At 36.4% G+C, this 17,396-nt stretch overlaps 1 protein-coding gene across 4 annotated transcripts in view; it reads left to right on the forward strand.

Annotated features, from left to right (window-relative positions):
• DYNC1I2 (dynein cytoplasmic 1 intermediate chain 2) overlaps positions 1-16,773 on the forward strand; it is a 29,948-nt gene extending 13,175 nt beyond the window's left edge. For all 4 annotated transcript variants that reach the window (XM_074911344.1, XM_074911346.1, XM_074911345.1 and 1 more), the window contains 11 exons: positions 8,666-8,755; positions 9,000-9,162; positions 9,250-9,349; positions 9,875-10,000; positions 10,923-11,069; positions 11,416-11,529; positions 11,906-12,039; positions 13,053-13,197; positions 14,038-14,178; positions 15,167-15,292; positions 15,984-16,773. In XM_074911344.1, the coding sequence (XP_074767445.1) occupies positions 8,666-8,755; positions 9,000-9,162; positions 9,250-9,349; positions 9,875-10,000; positions 10,923-11,069; positions 11,416-11,529; positions 11,906-12,039; positions 13,053-13,197; positions 14,038-14,178; positions 15,167-15,292; positions 15,984-16,097 (1,400 nt within the window). In that variant the 3' untranslated portion in view covers positions 16,098-16,773. The remainder of the gene's footprint in view (positions 1-8,665; positions 8,756-8,999; positions 9,163-9,249; positions 9,350-9,874; positions 10,001-10,922; positions 11,070-11,415; positions 11,530-11,905; positions 12,040-13,052; positions 13,198-14,037; positions 14,179-15,166; positions 15,293-15,983) is intronic.
• Positions 16,774-17,396: the final 623 nt, after the last annotated feature.

The raw sequence follows: 17,396 nt of genomic DNA on the forward strand, positions 1-17,396 counted from the left end.
TCAGATTAGACATGAAGCTGCTTAATTAGCTGGCAACTGATAAATAAAAGTGGGCTATATCTTGCTTTAAGAATCCACACACATCTTACTTGAAGGCTTTGTATCCTTACAACAAACTTAGCAAGTAAACACCCCAACTTTTTAAGAATTTAAATTTTTATACCTGGAGCTTATACACTGAGTTTTAAAAGAAGGAACTAATTTCTTTATTAACTCATACAGTTTCTGTTCTTGGCAATTGAGCATATGCTTTCTTTCAGTCATGACTTGTTGGCTTTTCAGAAAATAAATCTTTCTGAAGAAAACATAGTTGGCTAATAAATTTGCTTTTCAGTGTTGAAACACTTTAATTTATCTGCAAATGAAAATACTGATCTTGACCTAGTTCGTATGTAGTTCCACAACAAAGTCTTAGTTGTTTAATATGGCTGACTTTGAGCATGTGTCTTCAATTAGCAATTTTAGCACCTAATTCTACGTTCATAACTTTGCGTTTTTCTGCTCTTTGGTATATGAACTTTTGGGTGTTTATGCAAGACGATAAAAGCACTTCTTAAAACCTGAAGAGAATACTCAACTGAAATCTTATGCTGGTGTCTCCAGAAACTGTATAATTTACCTGAAAGTGTAATACAGATTATGTAAAGTGCAGTATAAGTGATGCAGAGTTGTTGTTGTTGCTCCAGTTTAATCAATATGCTGCTCTTGTCTAGAGTGTGTCTTGAAAGTCACTTTGGCAAGTTTAACTAGATGCAGATGACACTGTGAGTTTAAGTGTGGAAGAAAGGGGAGGGCAAAGAAAGGAAGAAATTGCAACAATACTTAGCGTTGAAAAGTTTCTTCCCTTCTTATTTCTGGATATCCAGTGTAAGGGATAGATGTGTCTGCAGAACACAAACCAGATCTTTCAAACTTCATTATTCAGTGAGCCAGAGTAACAGAGGATATGCTTTTTCTGACTGCATTTCTTTTCCATTCTTCATTTTATCTGTATCCCTGCACAGACCGGTGTTTGGGATTTTCCTGCTTTCATTTCTCCTACGGTCTTACCTTTTCCTTTCTCTAATCTCTTAAGTTTTTTTCCTCCCCTCTGTCAGGTTCATGGTATCTGAAGACTTAGTTCATGGTTTCTGTGCTTGAAGAGTTTACTTCTGCTTGCTGTCAGTAGAAATTGCCTGGGATTGTATGATCTTAGTTTCACAGTCAGTAGATAGGCTGCAGTTGAGGTTTACTGTAGCAAAGCTGGAAAGACGGGTCATCAGTATTTCTGCGTTTATCAGAAAGAGCTCTCAAAACAGGTGTTGTCTCCTGATCTATTCCACTGTAAAAATAATACTGGTTTTTTGAGGGTCATCATTATTATTTTATGTATGTGTACTTCACAAAAGTAACTTACAGATGCTTTGTCATCATTTTGAGTTGGGGATCTCTTTAAGGTCCTAAGACTGCCTAAATACATTCATAAATAAGCTCTGTTCAAAATTTATGCTGACATCTGAAATAGGACATGTTTTTTTAAAAAAAAAAACAAAACACAAAAACACACTGCCTTAAAAAAGGGAGTCACTAGGTGAGAGATTTTGATTATGGGAAGAAAAATTTGAAGTCTAAAACAATTGACAAAAGCAATATGCTGAATTTTCAGAATGCAGTTAGATACATTCCATCTAATTTTAATTTCTCAATGCTTCTTATTTATTCACACTACCTTGAGTTTTTGTGGTTTACTCAGTGAGTATACTGTAAATCAAAAATAATCTTACAAAGTACACTTGAAAGTTGAGCTTGCAACTGAATTTATACATGCTAGTAATCTTCAGTAGTTCCTTTGTACAGCAACAAGTTGCATCTCATCTAGGTTACATCCAGTGTTCACACTCTCTTATAAAATGGACTGAACTTTTCATATCTTCAGATTTTAAAATGCTGCTAGAACTGTGCTTTTGAACAAAGGAAAATAGTAGCAGTTTTATTAGATATGCTGTGCAGTCATTCTGCAGGTTTAGGTCCAATTGTGCTGTAGGTTGAATTGTGCTAACACTGATTTTGAGGAGAAAAAGAAAGAAAAAAAAAAAACAAACAAACATAAAAACCCCACAGTCGTCTTTGTTCTGCTTGTGTGCGCCACAATTGTTATGCAGTTATATTGTAACCTGAATTGGGAAACAATCAAGTTTACAGCTGATCTGTCTGGTGGGACAGATAGGAAGTAGGAAAAAACTAGTTTTAATCCAAAACAGTTCCTAATTGTCACAAAAATATTTATGGCAAGACAAACAAAATGAGAGTTACATGGGGAAGATTTGTGTCCTCAACTTCAAGTTGGCCTTTGGAGATGCCTATTTTGTATTCAGTGTAATAAACAGTTCAATTTAAATAATGAGTATCTTTTACCTGAACAGTTCTGGTTTTAAAATATGAAGGTCGCTTGTCTCAGAAGTTGATAGAAAAGACTATTCAGTAGTTGAGAAATCCAAAACAAGAAAATTCCATAGATAGAAAGGGAGGTAGATTAAGTTTATGTGTTCATGCTTCTGTGTAGTGCAGACATGTAGCACTTTCCTAGATGATATTCAGATATGAAGTAACTCCCCCCCACTATCTTGTAGATGTGAGGCTTCTTGGCTGCAACAGTTCTAAGCCAGTGATCCTCTCTCTTTGTAATGAAAGTATGATCAGTTTGCATGCAGCCCTAGATGCTAGAGTTAGAATATGACCTCAGTGGTAGTGGCACTATAGCTTCTTTGTGCTAAGACAAAAAGTATCGCTGCTGGAATTATGACTCTTCCACATTTATTCACCCCCACTCCTTTGAAGTGTTGTATCCAAAATAGTAGAGAGCCTCGTCTTTCTCTTATACGGTGCCCAGCTCTTAATTTTGAAATGTGCCAGCTTCCTTAGGATGTGTAGACATTGAGTGTGCTAACAGTTCTCACAACTTCCATTATTTTATTGCAGTACTAATATGTTTTTTATTTATGACCTTGAAGTATTTCAGAAACTGCCTGTCTTAGGAGGCTTGATTCTTTTTATAATCTTGTAAAACAGTAAAATCAGGATATCTTCTAGAAATCAGTTTCACTCTGATAAAAGACTGAATCATCTTTAGAGCACTGAGCCATTCACTGTATTCTAAGCAGTAGGGAATATTAAATTTCCCCATTGACTGAAATTAATAAGCATGTTTGTGTAGGAAGATGCCCACATCCAAAGTAGACTTGGTAAATCTGCAATACTTGTTTTATGGGCTTTTCATATGATAGGTATAACCCACAGCTGCTCTTTCCTCCAGGTCCCCCTATATACAAGCAACTAAGGATGTAGACAAAGAGAAACACAGTAAGAAATGGTGTCTGGAGTGGCAGTCTTGGTGCTTTTCAACTTCTTGCTTTGATGAAGTATACATCTTCAGTACTTCCCCCCCCTGAATTTTCAATAGCCGTAGTCTTCTAACTCTACTGTTTCTGTAGCAGTTGTATTTATTATGTAAAAGAGATGAAATGAAATCACAAAATGGTTCATTGTTCTGAGGAACAGAGCAGAAAAAAATGCTCATTTTTTTCCTTGTTCTCTTGGCACCTCCTGTTTCTGTGTTCTGGGGTTTTGTTATTCTGTGATACAGTAAGGATCTTTTTTGTTTAAAGACCAAATAAATTTATTTTGGCTTGATAAGTGTTGTGCCATACTCAGTGCTGTTCTCCCTTAATTCATAAATAATAAGCCTAAATATCTATTTCTCTATGCCATTACTAGACTTCAGTAACTTTTGTCATCATCATAATATGAACATCCTGTGTTTAGGCTGCTCCATTCCCCCAGCATCCTTGTTCTGCCATTCCCTTTTCTACTATCTAAATCCATTTCTCACTTCCCATGATGCTGTGTATAACACTGGTGCCTGCTTCCCTCATTGTCCAATTTTGGTGGACATGTTTTTTAGCTAGTATGGTCAACTGGTTATTAGGGCTGTCATTTAGCCTCTATTTGGCATGCTTTTTCAGGCAGCAGATTTTCAGATCTACTCTCTGAAAATACATTTGAAACTGTGTTCTCCTCATACGCTCATTTCCTTCTAGCAGGCAGCAGAAGCAGTTTCAGCAACAGAGATGTAATTCAGATGTGAACTCTGGTATATGTCTTAATGTTCTGCAGGCTCCATGTTGGCCACCACGCAGAGTACTGTAATCATTGGTGCTACATTTTTTTCTTATCTGTACTTCTTGCTACACTGCTCTCTGTTACACTGTTTGATCTCTTCCTTTGTGATTTGCTAACGTACTGCTCAAATTTGCATGGAAAGAAATTAGTCACCAATACACCAATAAAGATGTGTTATGAGTTCTGGAAGTAGTTAATCCAAAGAAAGATAGGCATATAGGGGAATATGATTCTGCTTAGCTGTCATAGTTAAAGCTTTTTCTGGGCTAATGGGATACTTGTTATTTAGTGCTGCTGTACAATATAGTGCATGTGCAATAACAATTAACTGTAGACAGGATTATTGCATTAGCTCCACTCTTTGAGGAATTACTGTGTGGTAAAGTCTCTAAGACACAGGCTGCTTAAGTCAGAATTGGACAAAAATGCTTAATATTTTCAGAGTAGTAACAATTTGGTGTATAGGATTGGCTTCTTGGATGCTGTTACTGTGAATGTAACATTTTACATTTTAATATTTTAGAAATAATGGACCCTTATATATTCATGTATTATCCTGTACATGCCTTAAATGCACAGTGAAATATAGATGGGAAAACTTGATATGAAGACATTCAGCTTAACAAAAGCCACCCATTTCACAGATGATTTAACTTTGATTAACCTACTCTGCAGCAACAGATTACTCAGACAACTGGAACTTCACTCTATAGTGTTACTGCTAGGTGCAGCCTAATTTACAGCACTGCTTTTCTTTCTGTCTTGCCAAAATACATCACAATTTTTATGTTGACTCAAAGTAAAAATTCAGTGGTTCATTAAACCTGTTTTTAGCATTCATTGACAAGAAATTTGTGGCTATTAAAGTAGTTGCTATTTTTATGCAATCTTTACTGCTCAGTTTGTAACCTTAGCTTCCCTGTTTGCCTGTCAGAAATAACATAGAGTTAAAGCCTTAGCATATTATAATGAATATTCATCAATATGTTGATCTGACATAGAGTCTGCTTTCCTGTCTTAACGGCCCTATGACTCTTCTAAGTCTTAGCAGCCTTTTTTAAAAGGTGAAATTGTATTTGGTATATTGACAGTTGAAGTGGCATAAAATGCCAGTAGGTACAGTCAATAATGAATAAGGAGGATGAAGTTAGGCAGTGCCTTTTTGGGATTTCCAAGTGATGTAGCTGACTTGAAATAAATGCAGTACACCACTGTATAATGGTTCTTGACTTACTAGATGTGGAACTTTTTCGGAAATAATATGTCCAGTCTTTCAGTGTTTGCTGGGTAGTATCTTACTGTTACGCTCATTCCTTGAAAATACCAGCACCTGGCCTGTTATTAAATAAATTCAAGATAAAGGAGAGACAGGAAAAGTAATGGGGGAAAAAAAAAAAATCTTGTATTTGTTTGTCTAACAGCTTCATGCTCCCCTTTTTGATTGTAGACTTCTGCAAGAAAGCATCCTAGTTTAGTTTTGGATAAGAAAGCATCCTAGTTTAGTTTTGGATAAGAAAGCATCCTAGTTTAGTTTTGGATAAGAAAGCATCCTAGTTTAGTTTTGGATAAGAAAGCATCCTAGTTTAGTTTTGGATAAGAAAGCATCCTAGTTTAGTTTTGGATAAGAAAGCATCCTAGTTTAGTTTTGGATAAGAAAGCATCCTAGTTTAGTTTTGGATAAGAAAGCATCCTAGTTTAGTTTTGGATAAGAAAGCATCCTAGTTTAGTTTTGGATAAGAAAGCCAAGAACTTGGGGGGGGGGGGGGGCTTTTTTGTTTTGCATTGGGGTTTTTTTCCTCCAGATCCCATAATGAGAAAGTTTGCATATGACTTTTCTTCAGAGAGGTTTTAGATTTACGTAGTTACAGATAAATCACAGTGAGATGACATGTTCAATTTCAAGTCTGATACTTTGAGAATATTAAAATAAGTGCTGTATCCTGCATTTAAATGCACTAATATCAGCTGGCTGTATGTAGTGAAAGTACTGTGGAGGAATTTAGATCTCTGTATAATATATGCCATTTATGTTTCAAACATTAAAAGGCAAGAGCAATCAACTATATGATCTTTTGAATAAAATATGTAGATTAGAAGGTCACTTAGCACTAAGGGGTTGACCATCTGCATTTGACAAGAATTTGACTCCTGTCACTGAAAATGGTACTTAGAATCAGTGTAGTATGACTAATGGGGGGTTGGGCCGCAATTTCTAATTTGGGACTTTCAAAGCTAGAATAATGTATCCAGGGTGACCCAAAACCAAATTTTTAAATTTGAAGGCATCATTTAAATCCACAAGATTGATTGGCAGGATGAACAAGAAGGGGATTTTTATCCAAGTGGCTGTAATGTGAATATGTCATCCTGTATTTGTTGTTCTCAAAATCATGTGTGTTAACTCATATTGCATTTTTTAATTAATAAGTGTTCACACCTATAGTGATTTGACATTAAGAATTCCATCCCTTAGAATTGCTACAAGTTATACAGTTTTCAGATTACTAGTCCGCTGTACGTGTGAATCCATCTAAAAAGGAGCAGTGTCTTTCTGTTTCTCTGCGTGATTATTTTGCCCAAAAAAGCTTTCATTTTTTTTAAGTAGCACAAAAGCTGTAATTGGCATGCTTTGTAAGGAAGTGTCAATGTGCAAGAGAGTGGAGATCACCAAGAATTCTTTTACGCGTTCTTTCCCCTTTGCACCACCGCCTCCTCAGCAGGGTCACTGAGATCACTAGCTTTTCTTGAAATGGCCATTTTCACTGGCAGGTGCATTATACCCTGTATTTTCAGATTGTTTTTCCATTCTGAATGTTTGGCAGGTTGATTGCTCTGGCTGCATTGACGGAGAAAGGGCTGACAAATGCGGTTGGGCTGGCTGAAAAGACAGTGATTACTGTTTTCCTTTGTGGCTGATTGAGGCCCTTGAAAGGAAAGATTTTAACCTTCACCATTTGGTTCAAAAGTATGAGCATATATTGAAATCATTCATGCCATTTATCCTAGTTCTGTAAACTTGTCAGAACGTAAAAATCGCTCAATTTCAAGTAATGTAGGATTGGCATACGTCATTATCATTTTGATTAAGTTGGAGTTTGTATTATTGTGTGCATTATACAGTGTCATTTAAAGCTTTCTTTCCTGCAGGTACAGTTATATTTTTATTGCCTATACTATGGAGTTAGAAAGATTTTCAGACCTCTTTAAACCTATCACTATGTGTGTGGTTTGGCAGCTGGTATGGCCTACAAGCTGTATTTTGTTTGCAGGGTAAAGGCTTGTCTGTAGACCTCCTGGAGTGCTGGTAATTGCACAGGCTTGCCATTGGGGAAAGACATGATTGGAAGCAGTCAGGCAGAAAAATGTTGTGCCATCCCATTGCCACCTCATAGCAGAGAGACAATCCTAGCAGTGCCATCTGGTTGTTGCTATCTAGTCAGCTGGCCTAGCTGCTGGGACCATGGCTTGGCAGCTGGTTCCCATGCCTTGACCACACTTACTTTTTGTGTGTGTGTGTGCATGCATGTGGACTGGTTTTTTTACTCTTTTTTTTTTTTTTTAGGTAACTTGGAACATGGGTCAGGGAGATGGCTGCAACAAACAAGCCTAGTCCCTGTTGAATACTGTCTCATTACTTGTGATGAGGCATGCAGCAGACTCCTGCTGCCATTCCCTTATAAACAAATGACATAGCTGTTTAACCAATAAAAATAGTCTTTTCAGAAGCTTATCCTAGAAGGTGGATGAAGAAAAAATAGAAAATGCATATTCCACAACACTAAGTAATTCAAAGTTATTTTCTGCTTTACAGTATTCAAAGAATAAATTGTAGAAATGCAGAAAGTGCTGTAAACCTTGTCAGTATACCTGAACATTAACATTTTATGTTATTCATTGCAATTAGGGAAAACACATTTTGCTGTAAAGTTCTCATTGCCAAACATGATACGGATAATGAGACTTGCATTTAGAATGACAGAAAAAATGTAATCTCCCTGCCATTATCTTTAGCAAAATTTGCCTCTCAGAATAGCAACCTGAAAGCTAATGTAAGCCATCTTCATGCCATGCGAAGACCCATTAGACTCTGATGGTTTCAGATCACAAGTAAGCAGCTGCTCTGTAGACTATTTTAGACATTTGATTTTTCTTTATTCTGCAGCATTAATGTGTCAGCATGTTACACAGAACATGCATCCACCACATGGTTTTGTGTGGAATCATAAATGTTTGTAAGAGAGATTTCCACTTCGGATTCTTCTCAATTTCTTATGTGTCTTATTTCAGTTTATAAAACCACATCATTTAGTGCAACTAAAATCCAGGTGTAGACAGTGTTCCAGTGATCTTTTGGTTTGAGATAATGTTATCCTGGGGACTGCATTTTACAAATATAACCATTTTAGACTAAATGATACCATTTTTATCAGCTCATTTGAGATTCGTATGGAATGTTACTGTTCCTCTTTAAAAACATTGATAGTCTCACCATAATGTTTCTCCATAGATGAGGAAGATGAAGATGATGTGGTTGCACCAAAACCATTAGTTGAACCTGAGGAAGAAAAAACATTTAAAAAAGCAGAGGAGGAAGAAGGTACTATTCACCTCATTCTGAATGTGTTGTAAAGAAAGGCACCAATAAATTTTAAATTTCTTTAAGTTGAAATTAATTTGATTTACATTTCAGCTAGCAAAATATAAAATTCAAAAATGTTTTCAAAACCTATGGATGTTAGGAAACAAATTTTCCAACACCGCGATAAATACTCTGTTTTTCTTTCTTGGAAAGCATTGGTGAAATTATGCAGTCCAGGACTGTATGTATACTTCTTTTCCAGCTGCCCCTCATGAACTTACAGAAGAGGAAAAACAACAAATTTTGCATTCTGAAGAATTTTTAAGTTTCTTTGACCATTCCACAAGGATTGTCGAAAGAGCACTTTCTGAGCAAATCAACATTTTCTTTGACTACAGTGGAAGAGACTTAGAAGACAAAGAAGGGTAACATGAATGTTGAACACTGTGCATGTGCAGTATTTGTAATTGAAAATGTGATATAAGATTAATATCTGCTAATTGCCTTTATAGAGAGATTCAAGCAGGAGCAAAACTGTCCTTAAACAGGCAGTTTTTTGATGAACGTTGGTCAAAGCATCGTGTTGTCAGTTGTTTGGACTGGTCATCTCAGGTAAAAAATAATGCTTATGTTAAGCAGTTATCTTTGTAAATTCTTTTAGTTCTGTGCATTTGACCCTTTTGTAAGTTCAGTTGATACAAGCTGTATTTCTAAATGCATTACTTACATTCTTCATAGTTTTCAAAAACTAAACAGAGCTGTTAATCTTCTGTGAAAAGTAGCCAAAGGTTTGTATTATGAAGAAAGGTTTTGGCATACTTGTTCCTGGTTTATGGCCTACTCTGTAGAGGTAACTGTTAGTTTCACTTACAAGTACTGTTTTTTTACATTTAAAAGCAAGTTATGATGAAAACCAGAGCAAGACTCTAATGTGTTAATGCTGTTTTATGAGCATTATAAATTTGAAACAATTAAAGTTTTGACAATTTCTCATATATAACATAAGGTGGCTTTTGGTGTTTGGTGTGGGGTTTTTTTAACCCTATTTTGTTGAGAAAAAACCCAAAGATTCTAGGATTGTCTGGACCTTTAGCTAGTCATCTTGCTTACTTTGAGTCTTTTTCACTTACTGTACAGTACCCAGAATTACTTGTAGCCTCTTATAACAACAATGAGGATGCACCTCATGAGCCTGATGGTGTGGCCCTTGTATGGAATATGAAGTACAAGAAAACTACTCCAGAGTACGTCTTTCACTGTCAGGTATGATTCTGTCTTGGGAGCCTAAAGATTTTACGTTGATGAACTTGGACAAGTAGCTTCTTTATGCTTGTCAACATAATGATTTCATTGGGCTGGCATTCACTTTAACCACATATATTTGCAAACAGATGTTGATAGCTAGAGATTTCAGTTTAGAAACATTCTGTTTTAGAATTTCTGACATAATTCAGAATTCAGTCTTGTTCAAAAACTCATTTTCTTATTTTATTTAAAACCTTGTGTAATGGTTGAACCACAAAGAAGGTTTGTATGTAAGAGGATTGAGTGGGATCATATACTACTAGAGCTTAGTTTACTGAAAAATGAAGATGGCCTGAGGAGATGGAGCAAGGATGAAAACTAGAAATATATGGGTCAAGAAAAAGGCAGATGGAGGTTTTCTGGTAGTTTTCTGAAAGATGAAAACATGCAAATCTCTTCCATTATGCCAAGACTGGGATAGCCGCTTTATTTTCAAAATGCCGTAATTCTGAAAAATTACGTAGTTGGGTTCAAAATTTAATCTCACATTGTCAGATTACTTCAAAACCCAGATCACAAATGTAACTTTATTGTACCAAAACAGATTTGTACATTCTCCTAAGAAAATTACCTGAGAATTTGGCAAAACATTATTAAAATCTTGAGCATTACTGAGCCTTTTCTTGCTAACAAACTATGCTAGGAGGAATACAAATGTATACATATGAAAGAAAAGAGGACTTTAATTTTATTAATACAGATTAAAACTAAAAGACTTGAGGGTTCACAAAGGGTTTGTGAATCCTTAGGAACTGGACAATGATCTAGGCAAAGAACTTACTCTGATATTTGGTCCCATTTTCTTTAGTTTTAGACATAGCATTGTTGAATTATAGGTCTTTGTGTATTTTGCTGTTTTTCTGTTTTTTTTTCCTTTCAGTCAGCAGTGATGTCAGCTACATTTGCAAAATTTCATCCCAATCTGGTGGTTGGTGGCACATACTCAGGCCAAATAGTGCTATGGGATAATCGCAGCAATAAGAGAACCCCAGTGCAGAGAACTCCCCTTTCAGCTGCTGCTCACACGGTAGGGGGTGAAATATCTTCAAGGACTGTTACCTGTTGAGATGTATTTAACCTCTAGGAAGCTCTGTCCAGTGCACTTGATTGATAGTGCCTAAATGTTTATGTCCATATTTTGCCAATGCTATCACTGCACGTGACTTCTCATAAAAGTCACCTGAGTTCTCATAAAAATCAGTGTCAGAAAAACAAGTATCAGTTTTGTAGGGGAGTATTCTTTGTTCTGTACTGTGATCAATCTTTTAAGCTTTGTTAAATGGTAAAGTTGTCTATTTTGCTGTATATTAATTATACCAGATTTGGTTGTTACTTGGAAATTCCTTTTCCTGATAGTATTTTACATTTTTTAGCACCCAGTGTACTGTGTAAATGTTGTTGGGACCCAGAATGCTCATAATTTGATAAGTATCTCAACTGATGGGAAAATATGCTCTTGGAGTCTGGACATGCTTTCCCAACCACAGGTAAGATAACTTTGGATATATGTAGGATCTATTCCAGATTAATATCTTGTAAAAAATTAGTGAATCTAAAAAGCATTAATAAACATTTTCCTAACACGGAGAATTATACTTAAGGTAGCTTTGATTAAAATTTTTGATAAAATATTACCCCACCTGTGGAATCAAATAGTCTGTTGATACTTTCGTGTATTTTTGTTGCACTTATGTTAGCAGTGAACGCAATTTTAACAATAAATAACTTTCTTATTCCTGCCCAATTCTGTACAAGTAAAATAAAATCTAAAAAACCTCCGACTGAGAAATCTAAATGACTTCATAGATGTTAATATTTCAAATTTTTTTTTTTTAAAGTAAGTTGCTGACATTTTCACTACAGGATAGCATGGAGCTGGTTCACAAACAGTCCAAGGCTGTGGCTGTTACCTGCATGTCCTTCCCTATTGGAGATGTCAACAACTTTGTTGTTGGCAGTGAAGAAGGCTCAGTGTACACTGCATGCCGTCATGGCAGGTGAATACAAACTTTAATTTTTCAAAGGAAATAAAAATAGTGAAAGGATGAGTCCCTGCATGCTTTACACTCCTAAAATTTATAGTGCATATTTACTCCTTTGTCTTGAAGGAGTTCAAAATAGCTGTATATGAATTCCAGTGCACACTTTTTCCTGAGCAAGAGCTTCATTAAAACCAGAGAAGTCGGAATATTGAATTGGTACTGCATTGCCTTCAGTGACTAGGAGTTGTTTGTGTTGATGAGGGCAGCACAGGTCACTGCTGGTTTATTCATTTGAATTGTAGCAGAACATTCCAAACTTCGTATCGGTTCTGTAGATAATTGTACAGTAACATCACGCACAAATCTTAAATTGTCTAGCTTTTCTCCTGCTGTTCAATCTATTTTGAAATTGTCTGACTGTATCTTATCAATTGCTTTCTTAAATATAATTGAGTGGCCAGGTTTCATCTCAAATACACATCACCCTTGCTGCACAGCTTTTTAGTTCCAAAATACCCAAAATTGTATCACTTTTGTGTAACATCCTTCCCATCTGTTCCCCCCCTTCTTTTTCATTGCTTCTGATAGGAGGCTATTAGGGATATATTGTTACTGTTTTATGTCTGAGCCCTGTGTCCATAAGGTACATACAACTTCTCTTAAGTCAGTGGGAGTCTTAATGCTTATTCCTGAGGACTGGATTTTGTTCTTCGTATGAATGGAAGTTTTAGCTATTGCTTAGAGAACAATGTAGTTAAATATGTGGACTTGTACCTGCTGAATGAGTCTCTTCTCCCTGTGGTATATTTTGGCACTTAAGGTTAGCAGAAAATAGATGTTGAAGTTAAGGTCTGTATTCAAGCCTCATCTTCTGTGATCTTGTGGTGAAGCCTTTTGCAGTGGGGTAACCTCCATATAAAGCAGCAAAATCTTCTTTTGGCTATATTTAAATTGCATTTCAGTGCTATCTCTGTCTGCAGATGTATGGTTTCCAGATAAATTAACCTTGGTTATATATTCTAAAACAGCAAAGCTGGAATCAGTGAGATGTTTGAAGGACACCAGGGACCAATCACAGGTATCAACTGCCATGCAGCAGTTGGACCTGTAGACTTCTCACATCTTTTTGTCACCTCTTCTTTTGACTGGACAGTAAAGCTTTGGACAACTAAGGTAACTTAAATAGATAGTTCAGTGGTTTTCTTCGTAGTCCTTGACACAAGGTGGTGCTATAATGTAAGCTACTTAAGAAACTTCAGTAAACTGAGGTCAAATCCTGTGAAGCACTCTAGGTTCCCAGCAGCAATCCTGCAAAGAGGAGATGACTGATGAGCAAAACTGTGGTTAACAACATAAAGCTTTGCTTGCAGATTATACATCATTTGTATACTTCTGATCCATTCTGTTCATCCTTTTGCCCTTTGTTATCAGCATCAATTACAATGTAATCAAATGTAAATCATGTTGTAAAATCAGTTACTTCATATTACACATAAGGCAAATGTTTTGCTACAATTTTGTGGAGGACTAAAGGACAGCACCAAAACTGATGTCAGTTAAAACTCCATGAGGATCACAATTGAAATACCTATCATTCCCATTGTCAGCATTACCTTTCTCTGTTACTCTGATAATCTGAGGAATCCAAAGCAGAGGAAGCAGAGTTAGAATCTCCCAGTAACCGTCTGCTGTCACTGATTTATCGTTGGCTTGATTTACAAGATTCTTAATGCATTAAATTTACAATCTCTTACAATATTGGCTTGATACTGATTTGTTTTACAGTATCAGCCAGTAAAAAGGCTGCATGCTTTGGAAAGCATCCCTTTAATAACAGCATTCATTTTTTGCTAGTTTTTGCAGAGACATTTTTTTAAAGTAAGTCAAAATGTGAATCATGTTTTAGTTATTGCTGATAATGCTGTCGAAGTTCTGCATTTTGCTTTACTTGTTAGCTTTATAATTTTGAAGTGCAGGGTTTGGCTGTCACATTGTTATGTTCGCTTTTTTCAGAATAACAAACCTCTCTACTCCTTTGAAGACAACTCAGATTATGTTTATGATGTGATGTGGTCTCCAACTCACCCTGCTTTGTTTGCCTGTGTGGATGGGATGGGCAGGCTTGACCTGTGGAATCTCAACAATGATACTGAGGTGAGACAGTCAGGTTGACAGTCAAATGTTGCTGGAAAAGTGTTTGTATGCTTTGAAAAAAAATGTCAGGAGTTTACCATAGCATTTTGTTTCAGTTTTTTGTTGTTATTCTTAAATGCTCTGTAGTTCCGCTAGTTTTTGTGTAATAGATACCATTCTTTAATTACAGGGTTGTAACTCAAATGACTCCTCATAGTGAACAGCAGTAATTGAATTGCTTTTACCTGTAACAAGAGTGCTGTCGGCGTAACACTGATCCATGTTGTGAAAGTGATTACAGACCTTCCCCAGTATGGCCTTGGCAGCCTATAGCTTAACAGTGGGAACAAACCTGTTACCCACACACCACTGTTGTTCCTATTGCCATTGTAATACTGCAGTGAAATTGTAATTTGTTTCTAAACTTAGAGAATTGAATGTTTTCTGGTGTGAATTATAAACATAATTATAGTATAAATCTTTTCCCAGAGTAAACCTTGTTGGAGGTGGGTGAGAGGAAAAACCTGTCAGATACTCAGTACTTAAATTTCACCTTCTCATAACTGCATATAGAAGAAAGCAGTTCTGTAGGAGCATATCCCAGCCTACAGCTTCAAATTGGAATTACCTGGTTTTAGCCTTTGGACAGGATTCGACCCGCCAAAGCAGCTGATTTCATCCCTGCCCTCTGTCATAACCTTTCTTGAGAACCCAGGGCTCCTCCTTGCTGTCTGACTGAATGCATGCCTATGCCTCCTGTCTCATGACAGGAATGCAGATGTGCTTTTTGATAGAGGGTGTTTGTGCTTTTCCCAGGGGACAGATGATGTGTTGTTCTGGTCATGTGATAGCTTAAGGCCACCGAGAGTCTTTGAGATCAACGTACTCTTCATCAGCTGAAATGTTGGGCACTACTTCTAATTCAACACTTACGGACTAAGTGTGTTCTGTAATCTATAGCTTGTGGAATCCTCATGAATTTTTAGCAATGTGTTTTAAATGGATACAGGTGCCAACTGCAAGCATTACTGTGGAGGGCAATCCTGCTCTGAACCGTGTGAGATGGACGCATTCTGGGAGAGAGATTGCTGTAGGTGATTCAGAGGGACAAATAGTTATATATGACGTGGGAGAGGTATGTATACCATGTATTTTGTGAAGTACATTACAAAACACTTAAGTTTCTTTGGACAACTTTTTTCCCCTGTGATTAGAGGAATAAGGTTACATTTTTATTTCAAATTCATGTTTCCTTTTTCTGTCTATTTCAGGTATTCTAGCATAACTTTTTAGTTTGCTATCTGGCAGCCAATCAAAAAGTAAAAACATTATTGTAAAGCTGGTGAAATAACATGAAAGAATCAATGGTTTTGTTTGTAGAGATTTTATCTTCTTTAACTGTGGCACATGTGAATTCTGACTGTAGCTTGAGAGGTACTGAACAAACAGTTTTGCAGTGAAGCCGTCTTGACTTTGTTCCTACAGGGAAGCTGTTGCTATTGCAAGTATGTGTACTGCAGTAGTACATAACCAATTGATTGGATAAGGATATGGCATTAGTATTCCCCTTTGGAGGTAGTCTCTCAGGTGGAGACATATCATGTGAACCTGTAATTGTATCATTACATACTCAGATACAGGATTCTCAAATTCTGCTTCTTTTACTAGTTAGAGCTTTTGCTGTTCAGACTATTTTAAAAGTTACACTAAATAAAGGTAAGCTTTCCAATCGGAACCTCTTCTGAACATTACTTAAGCATTCTGCTGTTCAGAATGAGCTGGTTTTATTTATCGGTAGGTTTAAATAATGTTCTCTTTGTCAACAGCAAATTGCCGTTCCTCGCAGCGATGAGTGGACTCGATTTGGTCGAACACTGGCAGAAATAAATGCTAACAGAGCTGACGCAGAAGAGGAAGCTGCAACCCGCATACCAGCGTAGATCTTTCACAAGTCTATCACTGCAGCCTATTTTTAAAGATTTGATGCAAATCTTAAAAGTGTTAGCATGCGTCAGTTCAAATAATAGCTTAAGGAAGGAATATATGGATTCAACTATGGACTTTGAAAATGTATTAAGGTCACTAAAAATCAGATCTTGTGTTGTCACTTTTTATATACAAATTGCAAGCACATTCTTGGATTTGTGTAACTTTTTAATACAGTTAACTTTGACTTTGCAAGAAACTTCTTTTGCTGAAACACTAACCTGGTGTAAATTTGCTCTTGGGCTTCTGAAATCTCCAATTTGTAACAGTATCTATTTCTGAAAAGTAAAAGTTTTGTTTCTAAACTAAGCTTTCTACATTATACAGACAAACCTTCAGTAGGTAGTAGATCTCTGAAGCATTCTTTAATTTGACCTCTTCAAATTACCCATGGATATGCATGCATATGTTCAAAGTAAGTTTAATTGTTTATATATAGATAAGTCTCAGGCTCTGGTAGTGGGGTAATATATGTGAATAAAAGTCTGTAGTTACAAACTTATTTGATAATTGGACCTGAATTACTGAAATACATATTTAATAACAAGTTCTTTTGTTTGAATTAGTGCATTAAAAGGTGAGACTGATCCATAAATAAAATATTATGTGAGCATTTGTCAGCTGCCCTGACCCCGAATCTGTGTCCTTTCAGTAGTTTGAGAGTAGAAAGTTCCTGGGACCTGCTGCTTTCATTTTACTATACATGTCACAGACCTATTTTCTATCCCCAACCTCCACTTCCTACCATGGCAATCAGCCAAAAGTAAAAAAGGCTACTGTTGTCAAATTTTTCTTTTCCAAATCATAAGGAAGTAGATTTTTACTTACCTTCTATAGCATGATGATTTACATTCTATTAACTACAGCCTTGCTGCTAATTTTCTATATTAAGTTAAGGAAAGATCTTCTCCTTGCTTTTTAACATTGTTATTGAAACAAAACCTCTCAGTGGCTTGAAACAAAATGCTTAGAATTTCTGTTAAAACATTGAGTTTCCCATCAAGACTGGATTGGGGGTGGTGGGTGGGTGTTGTGTTGGTTGGGGGTTTTTCTGTTTCTCCTTGTCTCAGTTGTGTTACAACTGGCTCAGAGACACAGGCAGCAGTAACAGCAGTTCTGTCTTCAGGTGGTTCTCCTTCAGTGAGTTTGAAAGTGAAATGTATTTAGGTTTCCATTGGTGTTGTCTTGTCAAAAGTGTCCCCCCCCCTTCCAATGCAAGGTTATGCTGTTCAGTTTTACATTTTTCTTGTATG

This window comes from Athene noctua, chromosome 7 (genome assembly GCF_965140245.1).
Source record: "Athene noctua chromosome 7, bAthNoc1.hap1.1, whole genome shotgun sequence".
In the NCBI taxonomy this organism is placed as follows: Eukaryota; Metazoa; Chordata; class Aves; order Strigiformes; family Strigidae; genus Athene; species Athene noctua.